Source organism: Malania oleifera, chromosome 1 (assembly GCF_029873635.1).
Source record: "Malania oleifera isolate guangnan ecotype guangnan chromosome 1, ASM2987363v1, whole genome shotgun sequence".
NCBI classification, from domain to species: domain Eukaryota; kingdom Viridiplantae; phylum Streptophyta; class Magnoliopsida; order Santalales; family Ximeniaceae; genus Malania; species Malania oleifera.
This window is the reverse complement of record NC_080417.1, coordinates 139329061-139354382: the sequence shown is the minus strand read 5'-3', so window position 1 is coordinate 139354382 and position 25322 is coordinate 139329061. Positions and strand designations below refer to the sequence as shown.

Genomic DNA, 25322 nt, shown 5'->3' with positions numbered 1-25322 from the left:
CATGAGCAGCGCTAAAGCTATAAATACACCATTGGTAAGACACTTTCGCCTCTCCAAGGATCAGGCTCCTCAGACAGATGAAGAGAAGGACTTTGTGGCTAAGGTACCTTACACCTCAGCCATTGGAAGTCTCATGTACGCCATGGTTTGTACCAGACTGGACATTGGCCAAGCAGTGGGTGCAGTTAGTAGGTTCGTGTCGAATCCAAGGAAGACTCACTGGGAAGCAATGAAGTGGATCTTCAGGTACCTCAGAGGCACTATTGATAAGTGCTTATGTTTCGGCAAGTCAAAGGGTATGTAGATGCCGATTTTGCTAGTGAAGTTAATCACCGCGGGAGCACCACCGGATATGTGTTCATTGTTGGCACAACAGCTGTTAGTTGGATGTTGTAGATACAAAAGATTGTTGCTCTATCCACTACAGAAGCTGAGTACGTAGGAGTGATAGAAGCCAGCAAAGAGATGATTTGGCTTCAGGGTTTGTTGACAGAACTTGGATTAAAGTAAGAGAGGAATGTTTTGTACAATGACAATCAGAGTGCGATACATCTGGCAAAGAACTCTGTATTTTGTTCCAGAACCAAACATATTGGACTACGTTATCACTTCATCAAATCTCTATTAGAGGATGGAGTGTCGGCACTTGAAAAGATTCAAAGTAGCAGGAATCCAGCTGACATGTTGATGAATGTGGTGACTACAAAGAAGCTGAAGTTGTGCTCAACTTCAGTTGGTCTTTATGCTTGAAAACAGACATGAGCACATCATTTGCCTATACACTGGTTGAGATGGTGTCTCCGTCTCCAAGTGGGTGATTGTTGAGATTGCAGGTGTGGAATCGTCAACAACCGCACCAACCCAGCCGTGTTCTTTGACATTGGAGACCGGTGGCCACCAACCTCTGCCGAATATGCTGAAATTGCAACCACCTTCCTTTGAATTTTACTCCCCCATCTGTGTATATATATATGTGGGTGGAAGTATGCAGAGTGTGTTGTGTTGTGCGTAGAGCTGAGATTGTGCAAAGAGTGTGTTGTGAGAAAGAGAGAGAGAGAGAAGAGAGTTGAGTTGAAAGCAGTAGCCTCCTCCTCCTTGTATTGTTACCCGGTTATAGTAAATTGGTGTGTGCGCCGTGGACGTAGGTTGATTCGACCGAACCACGTAAATCTGGTGTTCCATTCTTGATTGTTTATTTTTCCCGTGTGTGATTGTTGCTTCTAGATCCACCCCAACAAAGAGAAGATGCAGCAACCAATTGAACTCTTCTGAAGAGTGTTTACTTGAACTTTTACATTGGGATTCTTTTAGAATTTGGACTTGTTTGGATTGGTTTATGTAAAAGATTATCTCAAGTTTTTGTTGTTGTTTTCTACATTATTGGGAAGTTTTGCCTCTCATTAATTGGTGACTTAATTAAACTAAACATCTAGTAAAATGAATTATATCTTCTACGAGTGGCATTTTCCAACCTAGTTTTATATTCAGAAACCTTGGTCTTCAAGATTTTTCCAATAGTCATTATTACCCTATTATAAATTTTTTGTCCATTCGTAGATGGCTTAAGCTTAACCAAAAGGTTTTCTGGCAATCTTGGGTTCAAGCCTCATTACTCCTATCTATGACTTGTAACTGAAGTTCTATTTGTTTGCCTCTCCACATTTTGTTTTGTTTTTTGATTTTTTCATTTTTGGTGGTGGTTTTTTTTTTCCCGGCGGGGGGGGGGGGTGGGGGGGTTGGCCCATTGATGTAGTTGACAAGTAGAATATGAGGAATTACTTCTGTTTTTGTTTCTTAATTAGGTTTATTTATTTATTTCTCTATATGTGAAAAGTTGAAAACCCCAAAAAAAGCATCCTATGTATTTGTTATATGGATAGTTAACTTCAAGTTGCAGTGGACGATGGTCCTGCATCACCCATTCCCAAGATTACTTAAAAGTTTTGGGGCCAAATGTTTGCTTGACAGTCATGGTTCACCTCCCCATCAGCAGTTCATGTATGAACTCAGTTTTTTCAATTGTCTCCATGTAAATTATGTTTTCCAAGCCATGATTCAAGAACTCATTTCTATGATGGTGCTATGTACATTATGTTTTCATCCAGAATTTTTTCCAAGAAACACTTAAAGACACTAAAATTAATAAAATGGGCATAGGTTAATAATCTAATACTAAAGTGAGAGCTAAAATGTTTCTCTTTCTCTTTTGATTTTCCTTGTGATTTACTTTTGCTCCTTATGAAAATGACATTGATTTGCATGCTTATATGCAATTTTATGGGCTATACACAGGAAGGATGCCACACATATCGTGGGGGATTTTTGAACTACTTTAGCATGGGTAAGAGATTTCACATTTGTTTCATGCTGTTACCTTTTCTGTGAGGCTATCAGAATTTTTATTAATATATAACTCTCTAAATGTCGAAGAATGTATTTAAAGCTGAATGGCATTATGAATTCATGTTCTGGTTCTAGATCCATATTTATTGCCCTTCCTTTTGAGTTCTTTGGAGTCAGAGAATTAGTAGTTAAACACCTTTTATTTTGTTTTTTTGCTGTTAAGCATTCTGCAATTGCATAAATATCTTAACATATATGGATCATAGCTGGCTAGAGGCTCTGCAGCCAATACTACAAGCTCAATCTGTGGTAGAGAACTAGCTCATTGAGAATATTTTGCTACAAAGAAGCACCATTTTGGTTTCAAAATGTTTTTCAACTTCTTGCCGAAGGCTTCTACTTTTCCAGCACCCTAGTGGGTTGTCTGACAATATGAATGCTGGAGAATCTAAAGCAAATGAGTGTTTCTGTAAGTAAACGATAATTGAAATTATTTTGAAGTGATTTCTGTTGTCAAGGTAGTCAGTAACTAATGCTTGAAAAGAGTGCAACACAAATACACAATACATAAGCATGTCCTTCATTCAACACAAATACACAATACATAAGCATGTCCTTCATTCTTTCTTTGGAAAAATTACTGGGTTAATGGTTCATATGTCGAATTGCAGTATTGTATGAAACAGTGTTTAGGACTTGTATAACATTAGAGATAATGCATAAAGCATAAATAAGTAAAATGATTATTTCTTTGTTTAGTTCAACATAATCCTTTGGAAATATATCAAAGATAATGGCATATGTTTTAAATCAGAAACTTATATGACAATAATATAGTTTCTGCATCCTTAGACAATATGCTTTGTTTTGTGCAGGAATGGACGCTCAAGTGTCTTATGCATTTCACTCTGAACGGAAGTCGCATCCAGAAAATTTTAAAAATCAGTTAATTAATCAGGGTACTTATGCAAAATTTGGATGTACACAAGGATGGTTTTGCACTTCTTTTTTTCACCCTTCTTCACGGTGAGTATTTCTATAGATGGTTGATTGTATGCACATTGAACACAAAAGTGCTCACGTCTTTCAGACTTTTTCTATTTAGTCCTGATCACAGTAAGGATTGACATGAAGGCTTGATTAACTAATATTAGTTACACAATGTATCATTCTAAAGAGGCAATGTTCCCCATTCTTAGGCTTAAAATCGTGTGGGAAAATAGTGCATAATTTTCTTTTTATTTTTCATTTTTTTTTTAAAAAAAATTGCTGCCCTGTTTAATTTCCCTGTAACCGAATGCTACTGTTTTCTAAGGTAACATGGCCGTCATATACGTTCATTTTCATCAATTGTTTTCTTGTATAGAATTTTTTTTTTTTTTCTCTTAACATTCTTGGGCAAATTCAATACAGTAGAATAGGATTGTCGATGTATGGCAAACTCTTTATTGTTAATGTCCCCCATTCTGTGTCAGCTGAAGTGGATCTCTCTTGCTCTCACATTTGATTTATGTATGAAGAAATATATTTGTTCTAATTGGATCACAATTTTTTCCTGTAAAATTTGTCATTTGCCTCTAGATTGTTGGTGTCAGAAGTTCACTAAGCTAGATTGGAATCAGATCACCAAATTGCATTGGGTTATGTATGCATGCACATTAATGTGTTCTTTTACATTTTTTTTGTTCTCTCTCTCTCTCTCGCTTGCTGTTACACACATATCAATTGAAAAAGAGATCTAAAATCTAAACATGAATTGTTATGAAGATGTATACTTGTTTTAAAATTAAACATGAATTATTATGAAGATGTATACTTGTATTAATCAGAATGGTTCTTCTGCCAGTAAAATTATGAGGTTTTCCCAAAAGTCTTGGATATTATGTTGCCATTATTTCTTCACATTTATGGACATTAGTTTGGTGGTTTCTATCAGTAAGAATGGCCTAACTTTGTTCCAGGAACATAGCACAATTGACAAAGGTCAGGATTATGAAAACACCTGGGCAATGGGAAGAACTCTGCATTCCTCACAGGTGATTAGGCATGCTGCTTTCTCTACCTTTGCTGCCATTTATCCTTTCTAACAGTTCATTCATCAATTGTGCTGCGTTGAAATACAATATCAACATGCATGGAATGGATGGGGTGGTGCTTTAATGCAAAACCTTCTGATTTAACCATAGTTAGACGGATTTATTTATTTATTTTTGTAGTTTGCAGAAAAGGTACAGCCCTGCTCATGGTTAATTGGGCCAAGAATCAAGATTTGAGTCTATAAGCCAATTAGATCTTTAAGATCCTCTATAAGAATCTCAATGTGTTTATTGTTGTGAATATTTTTTTCTTTTAGTCTCTCTCTTTCGCTGTTCACACACATGCACACGCACATTTATGTTCTTTTGAAGAGGAATTTATTTCAAAGATTTCATGCATTTGCCTATGACTGGAGTAGACAAAGAAGTATAATGAATTCTTTTTACCTGTGTCACTTGTTTTTTTTTTTTTGGGTTATGTCAATTGGTTCTTCATTATGTCAGGTAAATCTTGATATTTTGCTTTTATTGAAAATGCCTATTTCCTGTAGCTGCTAGATGAGATGTTAATCGTAAACAGGGACAATTATATGTATTTTCTAGTATATTTTTTCTGTGGTCTTTTATTATCCTCTTTTTTTTTTTTTTATCTAATGTCTATTTCACCTTATTTTTTACATAAATTAGACAAATATCGATAGTTCTAAACTTCCAATCAGTACTTGATACTTCATTGCACTAACCTTTTCTCTTTGATATAGCATCCGGTCTATTGTTTGCCTCAACCTGCCCAGTTTTTCTGGTGGATTTAATCCTTGGGGGACACCAAATCCAAAGAAATTACGAGATGTTAGTTCTGATTTTTCCTTTTCCACGCTGAGACTTGGAAAGAACAATTCAGCTGTGTCTTTCAATGCAGTTAATTATTTTAATCAATTTCTTTCCATCTGCTGATTTCTTTTTTTGAATAATCATTTTGACAGAGGGACTTGACTCCTCCATATGTAGATGATGGCATTATTGAGGTTGTTGGTTTTAAAGATGCTTGGCATGGACTTACTTTGCTTGCTCCAAATGGTCATGGAACTCGTCTTGCACAGGTGGAAAATATATTCAATTTATTGTCAAAGTGATTCATTTCTTTTTGAGGTTTTATTTAGGTACTAGTGGCCAATGTGGACCATGGGTGTTCCATTGCAACCTGGGCATCATAGGTTCAGGCCGCAGAAACAGCCTCCTCTCTTGTGGGGTGAAGGTTTCTTGCATCTGAACACTCTCCCCCAAGGTAGTAAATCTTGATTTTGATGGAAATTTTGGGTTCTCAATTTGTTAAAGTTTCGGTTTCAATTTAAAGAAACTACAAAAACTTGTAGTGAATTATGGAACCTATGAATGAAACTTTGGGAAATGTTAAAATTGATGATTCTGCGTACTTTAGAACCAAAATAAATTGAAGGAAATGTATGAGTGATAAGTTTATAGAATGTTGGGTTTATAAATTGCCTATCACTAATCATGCAACAAAGTAAAAACATTCAAATCATTATAATGTACATCAAACATTTATTTAAGATAACTTTTCATATAACATTCCATTTATTTATGATCTTAACAACTTATTATCAAATTTAATATCTAATAATGTATAATGATATTTTTCATCAAACAATTCACTCAAAAACTTTGGCCCATTTTAAAAATACGTTTCACTTGCTCAGACGTATTGGTTTTGTTTTTTGAAAAATAAGTAGTAACTTTGTAAGCATCATAATGGGCCAAGTTGAGTCTGAAAAACCTAAGACAAGGTCCAACAATCCTCACTAGCTTGAATTTGATGAAAAATTGGGATGGATTGCTCATGCTACAATTTGTAAGAATATAAAAGGAGAAAGGGTGCTCCACCGCATGAAAAAAATTGGTTTTGCTTTTGAAAAATAAGTAGTGACTTTGTAAGCATCATAATGGGCCAAATAAAGTCTGAAAAACCTAAGACAAGGTCCAACAATTCTTACAAGCTTGAATTTGATGAAAATTTGGGATGGGTTGCTATTGCTACAATCTGTTGAAAGAATATAAAAGGAGAAAAGGTGTTCCATTGCATAAATAAAAGGCCCAAATTTTCCTGTTTAGCTATAGTTTTTAATTAGTTGTTGTTTAGCCGACTCTCCCACCTAGTGGGACTTAAGGCTTTGTTTTGTTGGTTTTGTTGTTGTTTAGCTATAGTTTTTAATTAGAAGTCTCAAAATATCAGCTGAAAATTTGGGGTGAAATGTCCTAAATTTATGAATTTTTGCCAAAAATTTTTGAAATTTCCAAAGCTTGCCAAAAAAAAAAAATGCATAAAATAAATTCAAAGTAGTTTTCATTTCAACCCTTCCCAAAATCTGAAATTTTGTCCTAAATAATTTTGAAAAAATTTGGTATCATGCTCTCCCGAAGCCCACTAGCAAGCGCCTTCTGCATTGGGCTGACTTTTTTTTTTCTTTTTTTTTTTTTTTTACACAGGTGCAAGTGTTGTTGCATCTGACTTGTTTTTTCAAATGGTCAGAGGATGTATAAAAGTATCGACTCTAGAGATAAGTCACTACTTTTAATGCATTCAGTGCACAAGAAAGCATCTTTGATGTTCTAGTTTACAAATTTATACACAAGTATTGAAATATTATACTTTTACTCTATTTTGGTTGGTTCCCATGCAAGAAAAAAACTATGAGCAATCCAAGCATCTAGTAACCCCATTGATGTCACTGGTTAAAACAAGCCACACAACTGTGGGAATTGGGTGGCCTCAAGGAGGCATTTTTTAACAATACAGTTTGAACCAAGTGTTGGGGATTTAGGAACAACAATCACACAACAATTAAAATAAACAAGCAAAATAGGAACACCAGATTTAACGTGGTTCGGTCCAATCTGACCTACGTCCACGGAGCACACCAAATTTCACTATAACTTGGTAGAAAATACAAGAGGAGGAGGAGACACTACTCAACTCAACTCACCCTTTCTCACACCTTTCTCTCTCTCTCCCCTTCAGTACAATTACTCTCACACTCACATACACATCACGCACACACATCTCCATTATATAGTTGAACGGGATGGATAGTAAAGGAAGGTGTTTAATGGGATTCAATGGGATGACATGGATTAGCACCGACACTCCAGCACATCAAAGCTGACTCTCCGCGGCTCATCCTCAGCAAGGCTCATCAAGACTCTCCGTTTCCATTTTTGCTCAACAATCTTCCACTTGGAGATGGAGACACCATCTTAACCAGTATATAGATAAATGATGTGCTCAAATCTGTCTTCAAGCATGAAGACCAACTGAAGTTAAGCACAACTTCAGTTTCTCTATAGTCACCACCTTTGTCAACATATCTGCTGGAATTCTGCCACCTTGGATTTTTTCAAGTGTCAACACGCCGTCCTCTAACAGAGATCAGACGAAATGATAACGAAGTCCAATGTGTTTGGTTCTGGAATGAAATGCAAAGTTCTTTGCCAGATGTATCACACTATGACTGTCATTGTACAAAACATTTCTCTCCTGCTTTTTATTGGAGCTCTGTCAACAAACCTTGAAGCCAAATCATCTCTTTACTGGCTTTTATCACTGCTACATATTCAAATTTTGTAGTGGATAGGACAACAATCTTCTGTATCTGTGACATCCAACTAACAACCATTGTTCCAACAGTGAACACATATCCAGTGGTGCTTCTACGGTGATCAATTTCACCAACAAAATCGGCATCAACATACACTTTAATTTTCAATTCTCCTTTTCCGAAACATAGGCACTTATCAATAATGCCACGTAGATATCTCAAGATCCACTTCACTGCTTCCCAGTGAGTCTTCCCTGGATTTGACATGAACCTGTTGACAGCTCCCACTACTTGGCCAATGTCTAATCTGGTACCCAACCATGGCGTACATGAGACTTCCAATGGATAAAGCGCAAGGTACCTTAGCCATGAAGTCCTTCTTTTCATCTGTCTAGGGAGCCTAATCCTTGGAGAGGCGGAAGTGATCGGCCAATGGTGTATTTACTGCTTTGGCGCTGCTCATGTTGAATCTCTGTAAAACATGGCTAATATACTCCGATTAAGATAACCACAACGTTCCTTGTTGCTTATCTCTGGAGATCCGCATCTCAAGTATCTGCTTTGCTGAACTCAAGTCCTTCATGTCAAACTCCTCTGACAATTGCTGCTTCATTTTTCTGATCTCTTCTATGTCTAGTCCTGTAACTAGCATGTCATCGACATATAGCAAGAGAATGATATATCTAGACTGATACCTCTTGAAGTAACAACAATAGTCGGCATTGCACTTCTGAAAATCTTTCCTGCGCATAAAGTCGTCGAATTTTAGATACCATTGTCTGGGAGCTTGTTTGAGACCATATAAGCTCTTCTTCAATCTGCACACAAGATTCTCTTTACCTTTTACTGAGAATCCTTATAGTTGTTGCATGTAAATCTCCTCATCTAGATCACCGTGAAGAAATGCCGTCTTCACATCCAACTGTTTGAGATTTAGGCCCTCCGAGGCAACGATGCTTAAGATTGATCTAATGCTTGTTAGCTTCAAAACTGGTGCAAAGATGTCGGTGTAGTCGATTCCTTCCTTTTGCTCGAAGCCTTTGACTACCAACGGGGCTTTGTACCTCTTGGATCCATCATTCTCCTCTTTCATCCTATACACCCGCTTGTTGTGAAGAGTCTTCTTACCTTTGAGCAACTTAGGTAGTTCCCACATTTTGTTAGAGGTGAGGGACTTCATCTCATCCTTCATCGCAAGCTCCCACTTGCTCGAATCTCCCGCCTGACATGCTTCATCATAGCATTTGGGTTCTTCTCCATCTGTAAGAAGTAAATAATTCATATACCTCTTATTTGGTACATGGAGCCGAGAAGATCTCTTAAGTTCCGGAGTTGGAGTAGGAGGCGGTGGTGCGACGATTTGCTCCACAGGTTCCTCTTCCTGAGGATTCTCGGCGTTTTTTTGTTGTGTCTCCTCCACCCGAGGATTATCGGTGTTTCGCTATCGTTCCCTGACACCTTCTAGGACATCATCTAAGTCTACATAGGTTGTTTCATTTTGAACTGGTTTTGTAGGTTCTGTTGTGTGTCTGTCATTGTACATCACTTTTTCATTGAAAATCACATCTCTACTTATAATCACCTTCTTGTTTTCATCGTGCCAAATGCGATACTCATACTCATCTTCACCATAACCGATGAAGGTGTATTTCTAGGACTTTGGATCAAGTTTGTTTCTGACATGATCACTGATATGTACATATGCAACACAACCAAAAACTATCAAATGTGAAAGTCTCACATCTTTTCCACTCCATACTTCTTTTGGTAGACTCTGATCCAATGGTACTGATGGACTCCTGTTAATCAAGTATGCTGCTGTGTTGACTTGCTCTGCCCAGAACTGCTTTGGTAGGCTTGACTACACACACATACTTCTGGCTCTTTCAATCAACAATTGGTTCATCCACTCGGCTATGCCGTTATGCTGGGGCGTACCTAGCATATTTCTTTCCATCCTAATACCATGCTCATAGTAGAATTTCTTAAACCTGGTGTCTTCATACTCACCACCGTTGTCGGTTCTCATTTTCTTGATTTTTAAACCAATTCCATTTTCTACGATTGTTTTCCAAATCTTAAAAGCATCAAGGGCATCTGATTTATATTTCATAAAGTAAACTCATACCTTCCGAGAATGATCGTCAATAAATGTCACGAAGTAATTCCTTCCACCTGTGGATGAGACGGTCGTCAGTCCCCATACATCTGAACGGACTAGTTTAAGTCTCTCCTTCTTTGGGGTACTGGTGTATGTCTGGAAACTGACCCTCTTCTGTTTCCCGAATACACAATCCTCCCGCATGTCAATTTCTACTGACCGTAAATCACTCAATTTTTCTCTTTAAGTGCATTATCCTGAGTCCCTTCTCACTCATATGACCGAGTTGTTGATGTCAAATGTTGCTATCGTCATTTCCTGTAGCAATTGAAATAGACATGCAAATATTAGAGTTCACATAAAGTGTTCCACTTTTCTTACCTCGTGCAATCGTCAGTGCACCCTTTGAAATCTTCCATTCATCACCAATGAATTTTGTGGTGTATCCCTCATCTATCAGTTGTCCAACTAAGATCAAGTTCTTTCTCAAGTCTAGAATATATCTGACATCCTTTAGCTTCCATACTGACCCGTTCATCTTGATCTTCACAATTCCCTAGCCGGCTATGTCGCAAGATTGATCATTGTCAAGGTATACCTTACCGAAGTCACTTGGTGTATACTCCTCTAGGCATTCTCTACTGCAAGTGGCATGAAATGAAGCTCCAGATTCTAAGACCCAAGACTCCTTTTTGCTCTCCAAAGAGCATATCAACATATCACCTTTTTTTGAAATGACATTTGCTTCTGTTTTTGCCTCATATTCTTTTCTTGGACCTTTGCACTGATTTCTGTATTGTCCGGCCTTTCCACAGTTCCAACACTCAATGTTCTTTGTGCCCTAGGAACCTCTGGAATTTCTGGATCTGGACCTCCTGGACCTAGATCTGTCGCGATTGTTTGATGAGGTCATCAGCATGATTTTGATCGACCATGTCCGCTTCCTTTCCATGAATCTCTCTCTTGGCTTTCCACGTTCAAGGCTGAACTTGAAGTGGAAGCATTGTTTGACTACATCCTGATTTCTTCCATCAAAATCATGCTGATGACCTCATCATACGTCAGCTTTAATTTTCCTGCAAAACTACTGATCGTAGTAACGATACCTTTCCAACTCTCAGGCAACTGACTAAGAATCAGTAAGACACGAATTTCACTGTCAAACGTGATTTCAACTAAGGCGAGTTGATTCGACAGCTCGTTGAAATTGTTCAAATGTCTACTAAAACTTTCACCTGCAGACATGTTCATGGTAAATAACTTTTTCATTAAGTGTACCTTATTGGTGGCTGATGGCTACTCGTACATGTTGGAAAGCACATCCATAAGAGACTTGGTGGTTATCATATGCTTGATGTTGAAGGCAACATACTTTGCCAACGTCATCCTGATACCTTCGAGAGCTTTCCGGTCAAGCAACTCCCACTCGTTCTCTTTCATGGATTCTGGCGTTCTCTTCAATGGTAAGTGTAACTCCTTACCAAACAAGTAGTCCTCGATCTGCATCTTCCAGAAACCGAAATTAGGGCCACCCAACATCTCAATCTTTGAGCTCTTTTCGTTCGACATCTCGATTCGCCTATGTAGATATGAAATTAGCTCAAACGAACAGTACGGTTGGATCCAAAACATCTGAAAACCTTAGAAATGGTTCAACTCGTTCAAAAAATGGACCTAAAATGGCTTTGAAATGTTTGGTCAAACTTTCTAATCAAATTGGTTAACCTTCCGTTAAATTTAACAGAATATTCTCCTCTTTAACGGAATATATTGACGTCGTTACTTGACTCCGTTTGATGATGTGGCAAAGGTAGAGCCCAGATGACGTGGCAGCTGATATGGCACGACAGGTCCCATCTGCTGACGTGGCACTGTAAGTACTAGCTTCTAATGTGCCCCGGTGGGTCCCGGTTGCTGACGTGGCGATTAACTATAGTCCATGTGGCGCTGACAGGGCGCTGATGTGGCTGGCTGACAGGGACACACTGACGTCAGCTCTGCAACAGACGCGTAAGAGACACCGTGGGCCATGTGTCAGCTATTGGGAGGCGTGTGGTAGTGTGTGGCAATGACGGAAAATTTTCTAAGGCGCGTGTGGGCGCGTGCAGGCTCGTGGGACCTCCATTTGAACTCCGGTTTGCACCGTTGGCTTCATCTCGTCAAGAGAAACACGCTAGTGTGCTCAAAACTTGTGTTAAAATGTCAACCCCGAATATCTTTGTAAATAAAATACAAATTAGGAAAGTGGGTAATTATGGGAGATTTGATTTCATTCAATAGGAAATTGTTTCCTTGTTTAGAATAGGTAATTGTATTATATATTGGATTGTACGTAAGAACAAAATAATGAAGAAATATTTTTTCCAATCGTTTCTTCTTTCATGGTATCAGAGCTAGGGTTTCTTAAACCCAGCTAAACAATGGCTGACAGCAAAGACTCTACCTCCTCTGCAAACATCACCGGCGATTCAGAGGTTACGTCCGGTGGGAGTACGAATGATAACACAGTCTTTCCACTCTCATTGGAAAAACTAAACGGAAAAAATTTCCGTGAATGGGCTCAGTCCATGAAACTGGTGATTGAGGGAAAAGGAAAGCTTGGTTACCTTACCGGTGAGTGAAGGAAACCAGATCCTTCCGACGCTGTAGCCCTGCAAAGATGGAGGTCCGAAAATTCCATGGCCACGGCTTGGCTCGTCAATTCGATGCAACCATCAATCGGAAAAATTTATTTGTTTTTGCCGACGGCGAAGGAGGTCTGGGAAGTCGTACGTGAGACGTACTCCGATGTCGAAAGTTACTCCCAAATCTTCGACATCAAGACCCGATTGTGGAAGATGAGGCAAGGCGAGAGAGGGGTTACCGAGTATTTCATGGAGATGAGTCATCTCTGGCAAGAGCTCGATCTGAGCATCGATGAAGAGTGGTAGTGCTCCGGAGATAGCACGCGATACCGAAGGAGGCTCGAAAACGAGAGGGTTTTCGAGTTTCTTTCCGGTTTGAATCGAGAGCTCGACGACGTGAGGGGACGGATCCTTGGCCGGCGACCTCTCCCTTCAACCCGAGAAGTCTTCGCAGAGGTCAGGAGGGAGGAGAACAGGAGGCGGGTGATGTTGCGACCCCAAAATGAATCCCCTGGGTTGGACCCGACTGTACATGGATCCGCCCAAAAATTAGATGGGCTACATGCTGGGCCGGATGCCTCAACTCTTGCATTAAAAGGCCCAGGAGGACCTAGTCAACAACCACAAAGAGGAAAAATATGGTGCGAACATTGTCGAAAAACAGGTCATTCAAAAAATACCTATTGGGAGATTCATGGAAAACCGGCAAACTAGAAACCGAGACAATACCACAAAAATAGTGGGTACCAGGCCAGCACTGGCGGATCAACTAAAAGATCAGGAGAGAACAATGATACCCCATCCGGCAATGTCTTCAATCCTGAACAATTGGATCAGTTATATAAGATGTTTTCATCAATGCAAACATCGGGTCAGTCTTCCTCTGGTTGTCTGGCTCATTGAGGTAATCATCTGTCAGCTTTAAAAACCACATCTTGTTACAAATGCCCTTGGATAATTGATTCAGGTGCATCCGATCATATGACTGGGTCGTATCAATATTTTTCATCCTACTCCCCATATGCCGGGAATTTGAAGGTGAAAATTGCAGATGGATCTCTCTCACCAGTTGCTGGGAAAGGAAGTATCCGCATATCTGATTCCTTAACTTTACAATCAGTCTTACATGTCCCCAAGTTATCGTGCAATCTGTTATCTATCAATCAGTTAACAAAAGACTCGAACTGTTCCGCTAAATTTGTTTCCTCCCATTGTGTTTTTCAGGACCTATCATCGAGGAAGACGATTGGCACTGCTAAAGTGTATGAGGGGCTCTACTACTTTGAGGAGGCAAGTTTGAGTAAACTATGTAATACTGCAATTTGTAATTCTGCATCTACTTCTAGAAATAGTGAACTTTTGTTATGGCATTCACGGATGGGTCATCCCAATTTTCAATATTTAAAACGTTTGTTTCCTTCTCTTTGTTCAAATAAAATGGCTTCTGAGTTTCAATGTGAAGTGTGTGAGCTTGCTAAACATCGTCGTACTTCTTTTCCATCATCCATATACAAACCATCTCGCCCATTTGCTATGTTTCACAGTGATGTATGGGGTCCCTCACGTTTCCTAAATCGCACCAATACAAAATGGTTTGTGACCTTTATCGATGACCATACTCGTTTTGTTGGGTCTACTTACTGAAAGACAAAACTGAAGTCTGCTCCATTTTTATCAATTTTCATACCATGATTCATACCCAGTTCCAGACTCATATTCAGATCCTATGTACTAATAATGGTACGGAATATTTCAATACCATCCTGGGAACTTATCTTCAAGATCATGGGATTGTTCATCAAAGTTCTTGTGTGGATACCCCTCAACAAAAGGGGGTTGCTGAACGCAAAAATAGACACATACTTGAAGTAGCTCGGGCTTTAATGTTTACTACCCACATGAAACATTATTTTTGGGGCGATGCCATCTTAACAGCCACACATCTCATTAATCGAATACCAAGTCGAGCACTCTCATTTGTCACTCCTCTTCAGAAATTTCAGGAAAACTTTCCTACCTCTCGACTCCCTTCCAGTCTCCCACTAAAAATTTTTGGCTGTACTGCTTTTGTTCATGTCCATGCACACCATCGCGATAAATTGGATCCTCGTGCCATTAAATGTGTTTTCATTGGTTATTCACCTACCCAAAAAGGCTACAAATGCTATGATCTGGTCTCAAAACGACTGTTCGTTAGTCTTGATGTCACCTTTTTTGAAACCACTCCTTATTTCTCAAAGCCCTCTCTTTAGGGGGAGAAATGGAGGAGTGAAGATCGGTTCTTTGATCCTTTTACTACTGAATTTGTAGTTACTCCAGTTACTTCATTCCCTGACCCATCTATTGAGTCTTCCATTACATTACTTCCCGACTTGCCAAACACAACTGAACACTTACCCTCAGGGGGAGATGCAGGAGAACAAAACAACGCAAACATACTGGTTTACTCAAGAAAGCCGAAAACAAAGGAGAGGGAGAATCTTATACCTAAGGCACCAAAAGCGTTGGAACTGGTGATGGCTCCGAATAATCATGAGCCCTTGACTTATCCTGATCTGGTAATTGAGTCTTCCTCTGATAATTCTGCACCTGATGATATCAATCTACCTATTGCAATTAGAAAACAAACCATGTCATGTACTCAATATCCTTGGTCGAAATACATGTCTTATAAAAGCTTGTCTACAGGATATCGTGCATTTGTCTCTAATCTTGATAGGATGAAAGTACCAAAAAACATTCAGGAAGCTCTAGAAATACCAGAATGGAGAGAGGCAATCTTGGAAGAAATGCGAGCCCTAGAAAAAAATGGAACTTGGAAGTTGACAGATCTACCGAAAGGGAAGAAGCCAGTAGGTTGTAAATGGGTTTTCACAGTGAAATGTAAATCTGATGGAACAGTTGAAAGATATAAAGCCAAACTTGTTGCAAAAGGCTTTACACAGACCTACGGCATTGACTATACTGAGACATTTGCACCAGTGGCAAGCTTAAATACAGTTCGGGTTCTCTTATCCCTGGCAGCGAATTTAGATTGGCCACTACAACAACTTGATATTAAAAATGCTTTCTTAAATGGAGAATCATAAGAGGAAGTTTACATGACTATACCACCAGGATTCAATAGAACAGGTGAAGAAAACAGAGTGTGTAAACTAAAGAAATCGTTATATGGCCTCAAACAATCTCCGAGAGCATGGTTCGACAGATTTGCAAAGGTACTAAAGAATCAAGGGTATCGACAAGGGCAATCAGACCATACACTATTCTTCCAATAGTCTGAAGGAGGTAAGAAAACAATTCTAATAGTGTATGTTGATGATATAATCCTTATTGGTAATGATACTGTAGAAATGGAGAGATTGAAGAAGGTTCTGGCTACTGAATTTGAAGTTAAAGACTTGGGACAGATGCGGTATTTTCTGGGCATGGAAGTGGCAAGAACAAAAAAGGGGATTAGTGTTTCTCAGCGAAAGTATGTTACCGACCTCCTCGTTGAAACTGGCATGCTAGGGTGCAAACCCAGCGAAACCCCGATAAAAACAGTAAAGAGGGTTGAAGATTGTGGAAAACCAGTAGAAAAGGAGAGGTATTAGAGATTGGTTGGCAAATTGATCTACCTATCACATACTAGACCAAATATTGCATTTGCAGTTAGTGTAGTAAGTCAACACATGCATTCACCAAAGGAATTTCACTTTGATGCTGTATACAAGATCCTTAGATATCTCAAGGGATCCTCAGGAAGAGGACTCTTCTTTAAGAAATGTGAAAGCAAAGAAGTAGAGATCTTTGCAGATGCAGATTGGGCAGGATCAGTGGAACATAGAAGGTCCACCACAGGATATTGTACATTCGTCTGGGGAAATCTCGTGACTTGGAGAAGCAAAAAACAGAATGCGGTGGCTCGTAGTAGTGCTAAAGCTGAATTCAGGGCAGTCGCTCAAGGGATTTGTGAAGGATTGTGGTTACAAAAACTATTGGAGGAATTACAGGTACTGGTGAACCTTCCTATCAAACTCTACAATGACAATAAGGCAGCTATTAGCATCTCTCTTAATCCAGTCCAACATGACAGGACTAAACATGTGGAGGTAGACAGACACTTCATCAAAGAGAAAATTGAAGAAGGAATTATATGTATGACCTATGTACCAACCAAGGAACAAATTGCAGATATCCTCACTAAAGGCTTGGGACGACAGGGTTTTGATGATCTTATTAGTAAATTGGAGATGATTAATATTTATGATCCAACTTGAGGGGGAGTGTTAAAATGTCAGCCTCGAATATCTTTGTAAATAAAATACAAATTAGGAAAGTGGGTAATTATGGGAGATTTGATTTCATTCAATAGGAAATTGTTTCCTTGTTTAGAATAGGTAATTGTATTATATATTGGATTGTACGTAAGAACAAAATAATGAAGAATTATTTTTTCCAATCGTTTCTTCTTTCAACTTGATTTTGAGATACTGGGTGGGGGCTCCGATCTGGCGATTTTGCTCTGATGGGGATTTTTCTCCGATCTGGTTCTGATACCAATTGTTAGGAATTTAAGAATAACAATCACACAACAATTAAAATAAAAAAGAAAAATAGGAACACCATATTTAATGTGGTTCGGTCCAATTTGACCTACGTCCACGGAGCACACCGAATTTCACTATAACTTGAGAGAAAATACAAGAGGAGGAGACACCACTCAACTCAACTCAACCTTCCTCACACCTTTCACTTTCTCTCACCTTTAGCACAATTACTCTCACACTCACATACACATCACGCACACACATTTCCATTATATGGTTGAATGGGATGGATAGTAAAGGAAGGTGTTTAATGGGATTCAATGGGATGACACGGATTAGCACTGACACTCCTGTGCATCAAAGCTGGCTCTCCGCAGCTCATCCTCATGAAGGCTCTCATCAAGACTCTTCATTTCCATTTTAGATCAACACCAAGGACCTATGTGATGAAGATGGGAATTTATTGAAGATGAGGAGCCATGCTCCAACGGCCAACTATTAGGCACAGCTAAAACAAAACAAAAATGCCCAGTCCATCAATTAGAGATATCGAAACTGGGAAACTTAAAAAGACTACCACAAATTATTTTACACCAGGCAGCCTCGCCAGTTGGTGACCAAGTAATCAACACACTTGCACCTTCCAATTTTGTTTCTTTTTTTTTTCTGTTTTATCTTTTATTAATTATATATTTTCATCCATTAGCAGGGTCCACTGGCCTACGCCACACTACAAATGCTACCATCCCCCTCCCCAAACCCCTCCCATCCATTTATATATTTTCATCCACTAGCAGGGCCCGTTGGGCCTATGCTACTCTACAGAGGACCATCTCCCTTCCAAAATCCCTCTCAATTATTCCAAGGTTTGAATGTGAGACTTCCGTCCTATGTTCAAAATATTGTGGTATCCCCTAAGGGGATGGCTCAATTTTCAGTAATATCTCTTTTCTGGCATTTGCTTTCGCTTTTATGTTTGCAAGTCTTATATGGACATCATCATTTATTTTACCATTAATTTTTACTGAGAAGAGCCTTAAAGGTCTGCTTATTACCTCAAATACTCTTTTTAACTTGCAACCAAATTCTGTGAGGTGAGGAGATGCCGCAACTGCAACTCGTCATGGTCAACTGACCAGATCATTCCCTTCAAACTGCCAAGGGCTCAAACTTCTCCGAGTCCACTTACCCAAAACCAACAACAACCAAGCGCTAAATCCCACTTGGACAATTTCCTCGAAAATTTGGAATGTTATCAAATATGTACTATCTCGGCCCAAGTTAATTCTAGGTCTACCCCTCCCTGTCCTTGTGTCACTTTCTCACTCCTCCTTTGCATTATTGGGCCCATGTTGCAAGTGCTCAAACTACCTTAACAACCCTTCTCTCATCTTCTACCAGTGCTACACTAGCTTAGTATGCATGTGTTCATTCCTTAATTTATCTTTTAGAGTTATACCATTGATTCACCTTAGCATTCTCGTAATCTCATCTCAATAACTTTCGCTTTTTAGGTATGTTGCTTCTTAGTTGCCCAACATTTTAATTCATAGAATCATATAGCATATTTGGTCTTGTGGCCGTCTTGTAGAATGTTTCTTTTAATTTTAACAGTATTCGATGTTCAGTTTGTTCACACAACACACCAGAAGCACCTCTCCATTTCATTTTCTCCTTTAGCTTGCATAATAGACCCAAGTGATCAAAATCTGCTAGTTATTAGAATATCTTGAGCATTAGGTTTTATATTTTCTGAAATATTTATCCTAAAATGACATATTTTGTGTATTCTATCTTATATCTGCTTATCTTAAAACCTAGAGATTTTAAAGCTTCTCTCCATAATTTTCACTTATATTTTGCCCCATCTTTAGTTTCAACAATCAAGACAATATTATCTGCAAATGACATACACCATTGAACCTCATTTTGGATTTTCCTAATAAGTTGCCCACCGTATCATCTTAAACCACTTACCTGCTTGCTTAAAAACATTATTTTCCAAGAACTGTGCTCCAGTTTATCTGACTGTAACTGCACTCAACATATACTTGTTGCTATCTTGTTGCTTATAGGACAAAAAATACAAGATGAGAATTCCTTCCATTAATTCAGTTCTGAATATGTAGCCTGCCTTTGAAAACAACAGAAGAATGAAGCCATGGCTAGGAATAGAATAGATATTTCAATTTACTTTTTCTTCATTTGAGGACTTACAGAAATTTGTAATAATTTATTGTTATTTTATTAAGCTGAATAATTATAGTATGACCTTGGTCTTCCATTTAGTAGAGCTGCTGGCTGCTGGAGAATGGGCTCTTCTTGCTCTTGCCCAGTTGATTTTTTATTTGAATTTGATCATTATTTAGAATCCTAGACTAAAGAAGAAGCTCTTGCATTTAACTTTTGTGATTTACTTCTACATTTTCACATGAAATACTCATATATCCTACTTTTTGCAGACTTCCAAACTTCTACACTAGAATCATCCTCTCTAATGCCCTTTTATTTGTTTAATTACCATATTTTCCCCTTTGCTTGGTGCTGTTCAAGGCATGAATTGATGTAACATTTTATTCTTCTGCTAATTACTTCCACCTTTTAATATTTGGAGAGGATGGCTATTGGACATGATTCCACTGTGTAGTTTGAGGTCTTTGGCTTCAACCTGCTATATGTCGTATGGGCATTGAAGTAGGTACTAGGAAGTACAAGGTTCAGATGGGGGTGTTTTTTTCTTTGAAAGAAAACTTCGAATGAGAAGAATCTCCTAGCATCAATTTTAGATCTTTATTTTCAAATTTGGATTGGTAGGGATCGTCTGGTATTGAAAGTGGGAAGAACAGTGTATCCCCCTCTCCTCTCTAATTATGATGCTGAAATTGACAACCTATTTTACCACCGTGATGCTGACAAAATTAACAGTGGTCATGTTCAGGTATTAATGCAGGAACTGCTGTGGTAATGCAGTCAATGATGGAGCAGCATGGCAGTAGTGAAGGAAACAATGTACACAGTGGATGTTTTGGAGATGATTTTTATGGATATGCAGTGGCATGTCAGTTGTGAAGGAAACAATGTATGCAGTGGATGTTTTGGAGATGATTTTTATGGATATGCAATCAGGTCTTCTATTGTTAGGGATGTATTAGAGTCCAGTTGAGTGGACGCCATGGGATACTTGGTCTTTGCTTAATTGGAAGTTCTAACAACTCAATGACTAGAACTCAATTGAGCTTATTGCTGTTGAAATTGAGCATGAGTTGACTGTAAATTTTGAAAGCTCAAAATCAACCTGACCAAGCTTGATTTGGTTACAGAGTAAGATTACATATACACAATATTAAATAATATGTATTACTAATATATCACTTATAAAACATAAAAATCAAGTAAACTAATAAACGCTTGCTTAGGCTCTCAAGCAGCCGAATATGAAATTTTAGTTCAACTCATTGACCAGCTTGAGCTTGACTGTGGTCTTCCATTTAGTAGAGCTGTGGATTCGAGTCAAACTCAAATAACTTGTGAGTTCACTTACACCAGAAAATATAGTGGTAGTGGTCATTGATGCCATTTCTATGGCACTGCATCTGCTGAAGGTGGTAAATGCAATGATAGTTTTGATGGTGGCCTCTACATAATATTTGCTTTGATGACTGCAATTATGGTATGAAGTTTTAAAAAGAAAAAAATTCAGGCACAATGATATTTTTTTTTAAATCTTTGTTAAAAAATAAAAATAAAAATCCTTGTCTTATCTTCGATCTACTAGATATTGTGGTGAATAGCAAGCAATTCACAAGAATTACAACATTTTGAGAGTTGAGTTTAAATGGTTGTTGTGTGGCTTGTGCCATATTCTTAACAAACTGAGTTACATAGATGGTGATATAGTAGAAGAAAATTTCCATCACTCATCTTTATCAGCTTTCCCCAGACATCCTCCGGAATATTCATTTAACTCAATTCCTCTCTCTCTCTCTCTCTCTCTCTCAAGCAGGCAAAAAGAATTCGCTTTGAGTTTCACAAGGCTGCAGCTGACCATACATACATGAGGATTGACGGGGAACCATGGAAACAACCACTCCCAGTAGACAATGATACTGTCGTTATAGAAATCTCCCACTTTGGCCAAGTGCTCATGCTTGCTACTCCTCACTGTCGAGCAAGATGTCTTCATGAACCATCTTCACCAGCCCGTTTCCACAATAAGATAGAGGATGGATATGCAGACGAATCTGCTGAAGACTGGGAAGAGCGAAGGAAGCTCGGTGCAGCTGACACGTTCAGGATACCAGATGAGGTTGATATGAGTCATCTTTATTAAGCCCCTAGAATCTCACCTGTTAATCCTTTGTTCTCTCGGGGTTCAACAGCCTTCAGATTTTGATTGCATCATCTCAGTTGATTGCTGTGGCATTCTGTCTTGTCTGCTACAGAATACAGGTGTGAGTCTCCTAATGCTGCAACCATGCCAGGGCAGTAGATTCTTTGTATGGTCTCTCTTGTATCTTGTTTTTATTTTTCTGCTGGGCTGATCATCCTTGTATAAAAACTTAAATATCCGAGCAATTACTAATGTTGGCATTTATAGTGTTTTTGTGATGTCAGCTATTCAATTTCATTATAATCTGCATTGAGGTTGGTACTGTTTCCAGTTTTTTTTCTGGGAATGGCATGTATTATAAGACCATGATAAGTGTGGAATAACTGCACATTTGGTATGTACGAATGGAACGGAATAAGAGGGAATGAAATCAAATTTATATCTTGATTCCGTCGTGCACTTCTTTTAAATTCTCACTCCATTTCTTTTCTGCTCCATTTCATTTTGCAAACTAAACCTGATGTAAGATGGTCTGCTACATTGGCACATGTCATCAATTACTTGAGCTTGCAAGCATCTCTTTTCTCATTGACCCAGTTTGGTGGTAACATATTCAGTAACCTTTGCAAGTACCCCTCTCGTTTAGGGCCTTTTTGACACTTTTACCAGCCTTCTCTCTCTCTCTCTCTCTCTCTGAAAGTCCCCTATCAATCAAAACTCCCTTAAATAGTGTCTCATTCTCGTCTTTGATCGTATTTCTATTCCCTATCACCTCCCATAGTTCTTCCCTGCCAATTGCCCAATAACAAAAAACTTGCACATTATACTATGTTTCTACTATATCTGGATTCAAGTATATATATATATATATATATATATATATATATACACACTGTCTGTGGACACAAGCAAAGCTATACAACTAACCCCATATGAAAATTTCAAATACTCATATAATAATAAATTTACATTATATGTTGACTCAAACCAACTAGCTGGGCTAAATTTTAAGTAAATGAGATTTCATGCAAGACTTCAAGCCCTCCCATTTGTAATAAACTTCAGCTGGCTCTTCATTACGGCCGGTGCTTGCCTTTTGGGCCTCCCAATTTTTTTTAATATAATAATATTAACATTATTTATGGAATTTACATATTTGGTGGGTGGAGCGCACATGCAATACAGTTAAAATTATTTGATGTACCTAAAAATTTTAATTTTAAATAAAAATAAAAATTATATAAAATATTAAGGATCTCTATTTAAATCATTCGCCTCGAATCTCATATTGTGAAGAGCCGCTCTTGACTTCACGTGAATAATTCCTATTAAGTACAAACAAAAACTCAGCATATATCTACAATGAGTGAATAATAGTAATAGACTGTATCATTATATGATTACAATATTCATAACTTGTGTCACACAAGCATGTGCACAGAGGATAGTCCTCAAATATCTAATAAACGAAAAATGTTCTAGTTTCGCTGTGGCAAAACTAGCAAGTAGCAACGTGGCCCCTCGCCCCGCTGATGGAATAAAGCAGCCCAGCGAAAACAAATAAAATAAAGCAGTAGACAGTTGCATTCCACCCACCCACCATTATTATCTACTCGCTGAATTATTTTTTGTCTGATTCACCTGATTCCTCTCTCTCACTCTCTCTCTCTCTCTCTCTCTCTCACACACACACACACACACACAATAATTATCAACTGGTTTTGTAAGCACAAAACCAGGGGTCTTCTTTTATTAGCAATTGGTGGAACACTGGAACGGCTACAGAGCCACTGGTTTTACCCAAAACCCCTCTTTATCTGATCTTCTTTTCTTTCCATATAACAGCTCCTCCATGTCTACATGAGTCACCAATTAAACACAAACCCAGACGTCTCTCCTTCCTCACTGCCCAAACTAAACCCTTAATTTCTTCTTACCTGTTTCTGATTCTCGGCACAAAGAAGAAGGGAAAAAGTAAAAGAGAGAAAAATGAGTTCAACTGCGAGAAGAGCTTGGATTGCAGCTGCTAGCATTGGAGCTGTGGAGGCGTTGAAAGATCAAGGGATCTGCAGATGGAACTACGCCCTCAGGTCACTGCAGCAGCATGCCAAGTCCAACATGAGATCCTATATTCACGCCAAGAGGCTGTCTGCTCCATCCTCTTCTATGGTGTCTAGTAAGATGAGAGAAGAACAGATGAAGCAATCTGAGGAATCATTCAGAAAAGTTATGTATTTGAGCTGTTGGGGTCCCAACTAATGTTGTACATATTTCTTCCAAAATTTAATTAGTATTTTAAAAGATGGCTCTGCCTATCTGCCCTTTTTCATTTCAGTGCTGTGTTTTGAGGTTAATTTAACTCGAATGAGATCATGGTGATGAATTTGAGCAGCCGGGATCCAACAGTAATTTGGCTGCAAGCATAGGCTGACAGTAGTTAAACGTAGGTGTATGGTCAAATAGATGAACAAGCATGGGCTAAGCCTTGAGCGTATTTAATCCATGGCAAAAATACAAATTCAGTTATTTCATAAATTGAAAAGTTTTTTTTCTATTTAATTTTATAAACTTAATTTTCTTTCTAAAAAATTTTTAGAATAAATACTTATTTAAATATAAATCAAATTTACTGACATAAATACTTAATTTAAGCACTTTTCATGATAAATACTCATTTTTAAAAACATTCCTATGGGGTTTAGGTTCCATTTTTATTAAGAATTTTGTTCTAGAAATAAGAGGAAAATAAAATATATAAAAATTCACGTTATTTTCTCTTTATATAAATACTATCAAGAAATAAAACTTTGATTCATTAGTTTATTTTATATATATTTATTATATTTAATAATATAATATAAAAATTAATTTTTTATTATTTATCTTTCTTTTTTTAAAAAAAAAATTTCAATCTTCAGCAAAACCTTATTATATGAGAGTATCATCGCATTTACTTAGTAGAGTGATCTAAGTAATTGCACGATAATATCAACTATACTTTCACTAATAGTTGAGAATTAAAGAACGAAGAGCAAAAGATATACAAGGAAATGAGAGAATATGAAAGCTAAAGTTTAAACAAATATTAGTTATGTTATGTCCCGAAACAAAAATAATTGATTGTAAAACTTTAGAGGTAAAATTTTTGATAAAAAGCACTGCTACTAATTAACTCAACTCTCAACACAATGAAGATGCAAACAGTTGGAGAAAACATTAGGAGCACTCCAAATTTTCTTTTAAATAATAAAGATACAAAGAGTAGGAGTTAAATAAGATCATTAAAGTAGAAAAAATCATTTAAATTTGACAAAACCCACGACGGTGTCTAAGTTCATCTAGTAGGATTGTTGAATTTATGACATAAAAAATATTAAATGCTCACATTTGAAAGATCATAGATATTTTAATAATGAATTATAGACAAGCGGATGATCCCCATACTTGAGAATCCTTAGTTTAATATATATGTACGTACACTTCTCCCTTAATTGGTTAAGCTCGAAGTAAGATATTTTTTATCACGTTCTCTGAAAGGTATCTTTTGGATGGATAGGTTGGGTCTTACTTCCTTTCGTCATTAGTTTAATCTCTCGATTTTTGTTTAGTTGGTTTAAATTTTTTTATTTTAATTTATTTTATTATTTTTATTTTTGATAGGTCTATTTCAATTTGTTTCTTATTTAGTTTTGTTTAGATTTGTAGTCCTATTTTGGTTGGTTGTTGCTGTTATTTTTTGGAG

General features: G+C 37.8%; 2 protein-coding genes across 4 annotated transcripts in view; both read left to right on the top strand.

Annotated features, from left to right (window-relative positions):
• Positions 1-22030, top strand: part of LOC131160591 (diacylglycerol kinase 1-like) — a 48702-nt gene extending 26672 nt beyond the window's left edge. For all 3 annotated transcript variants that reach the window (XM_058116412.1, XM_058116421.1, XM_058116430.1), the window contains exons 7-12: positions 2293-2341; positions 3219-3369; positions 4305-4379; positions 5141-5228; positions 5363-5479; positions 21254-22030. In XM_058116412.1, the coding sequence (XP_057972395.1) occupies positions 2293-2341; positions 3219-3369; positions 4305-4379; positions 5141-5228; positions 5363-5479; positions 21254-21580 (807 nt within the window). In that variant the 3' untranslated portion in view covers positions 21581-22030. The remainder of the gene's footprint in view (positions 1-2292; positions 2342-3218; positions 3370-4304; positions 4380-5140; positions 5229-5362; positions 5480-21253) is intronic.
• A 1412-nt stretch (positions 22031-23442) lies between these two features.
• On the top strand, positions 23443-23914 carry LOC131160581 (uncharacterized). Its single transcript, XM_058116400.1, has one exon. It carries the CDS (start codon positions 23570-23572, stop codon positions 23837-23839), a length of 270 nt encoding a protein of 89 aa, XP_057972383.1. The 5' UTR covers positions 23443-23569; the 3' UTR covers positions 23840-23914.
• The last annotated feature ends 1408 nt before the right edge of the window (positions 23915-25322 follow it).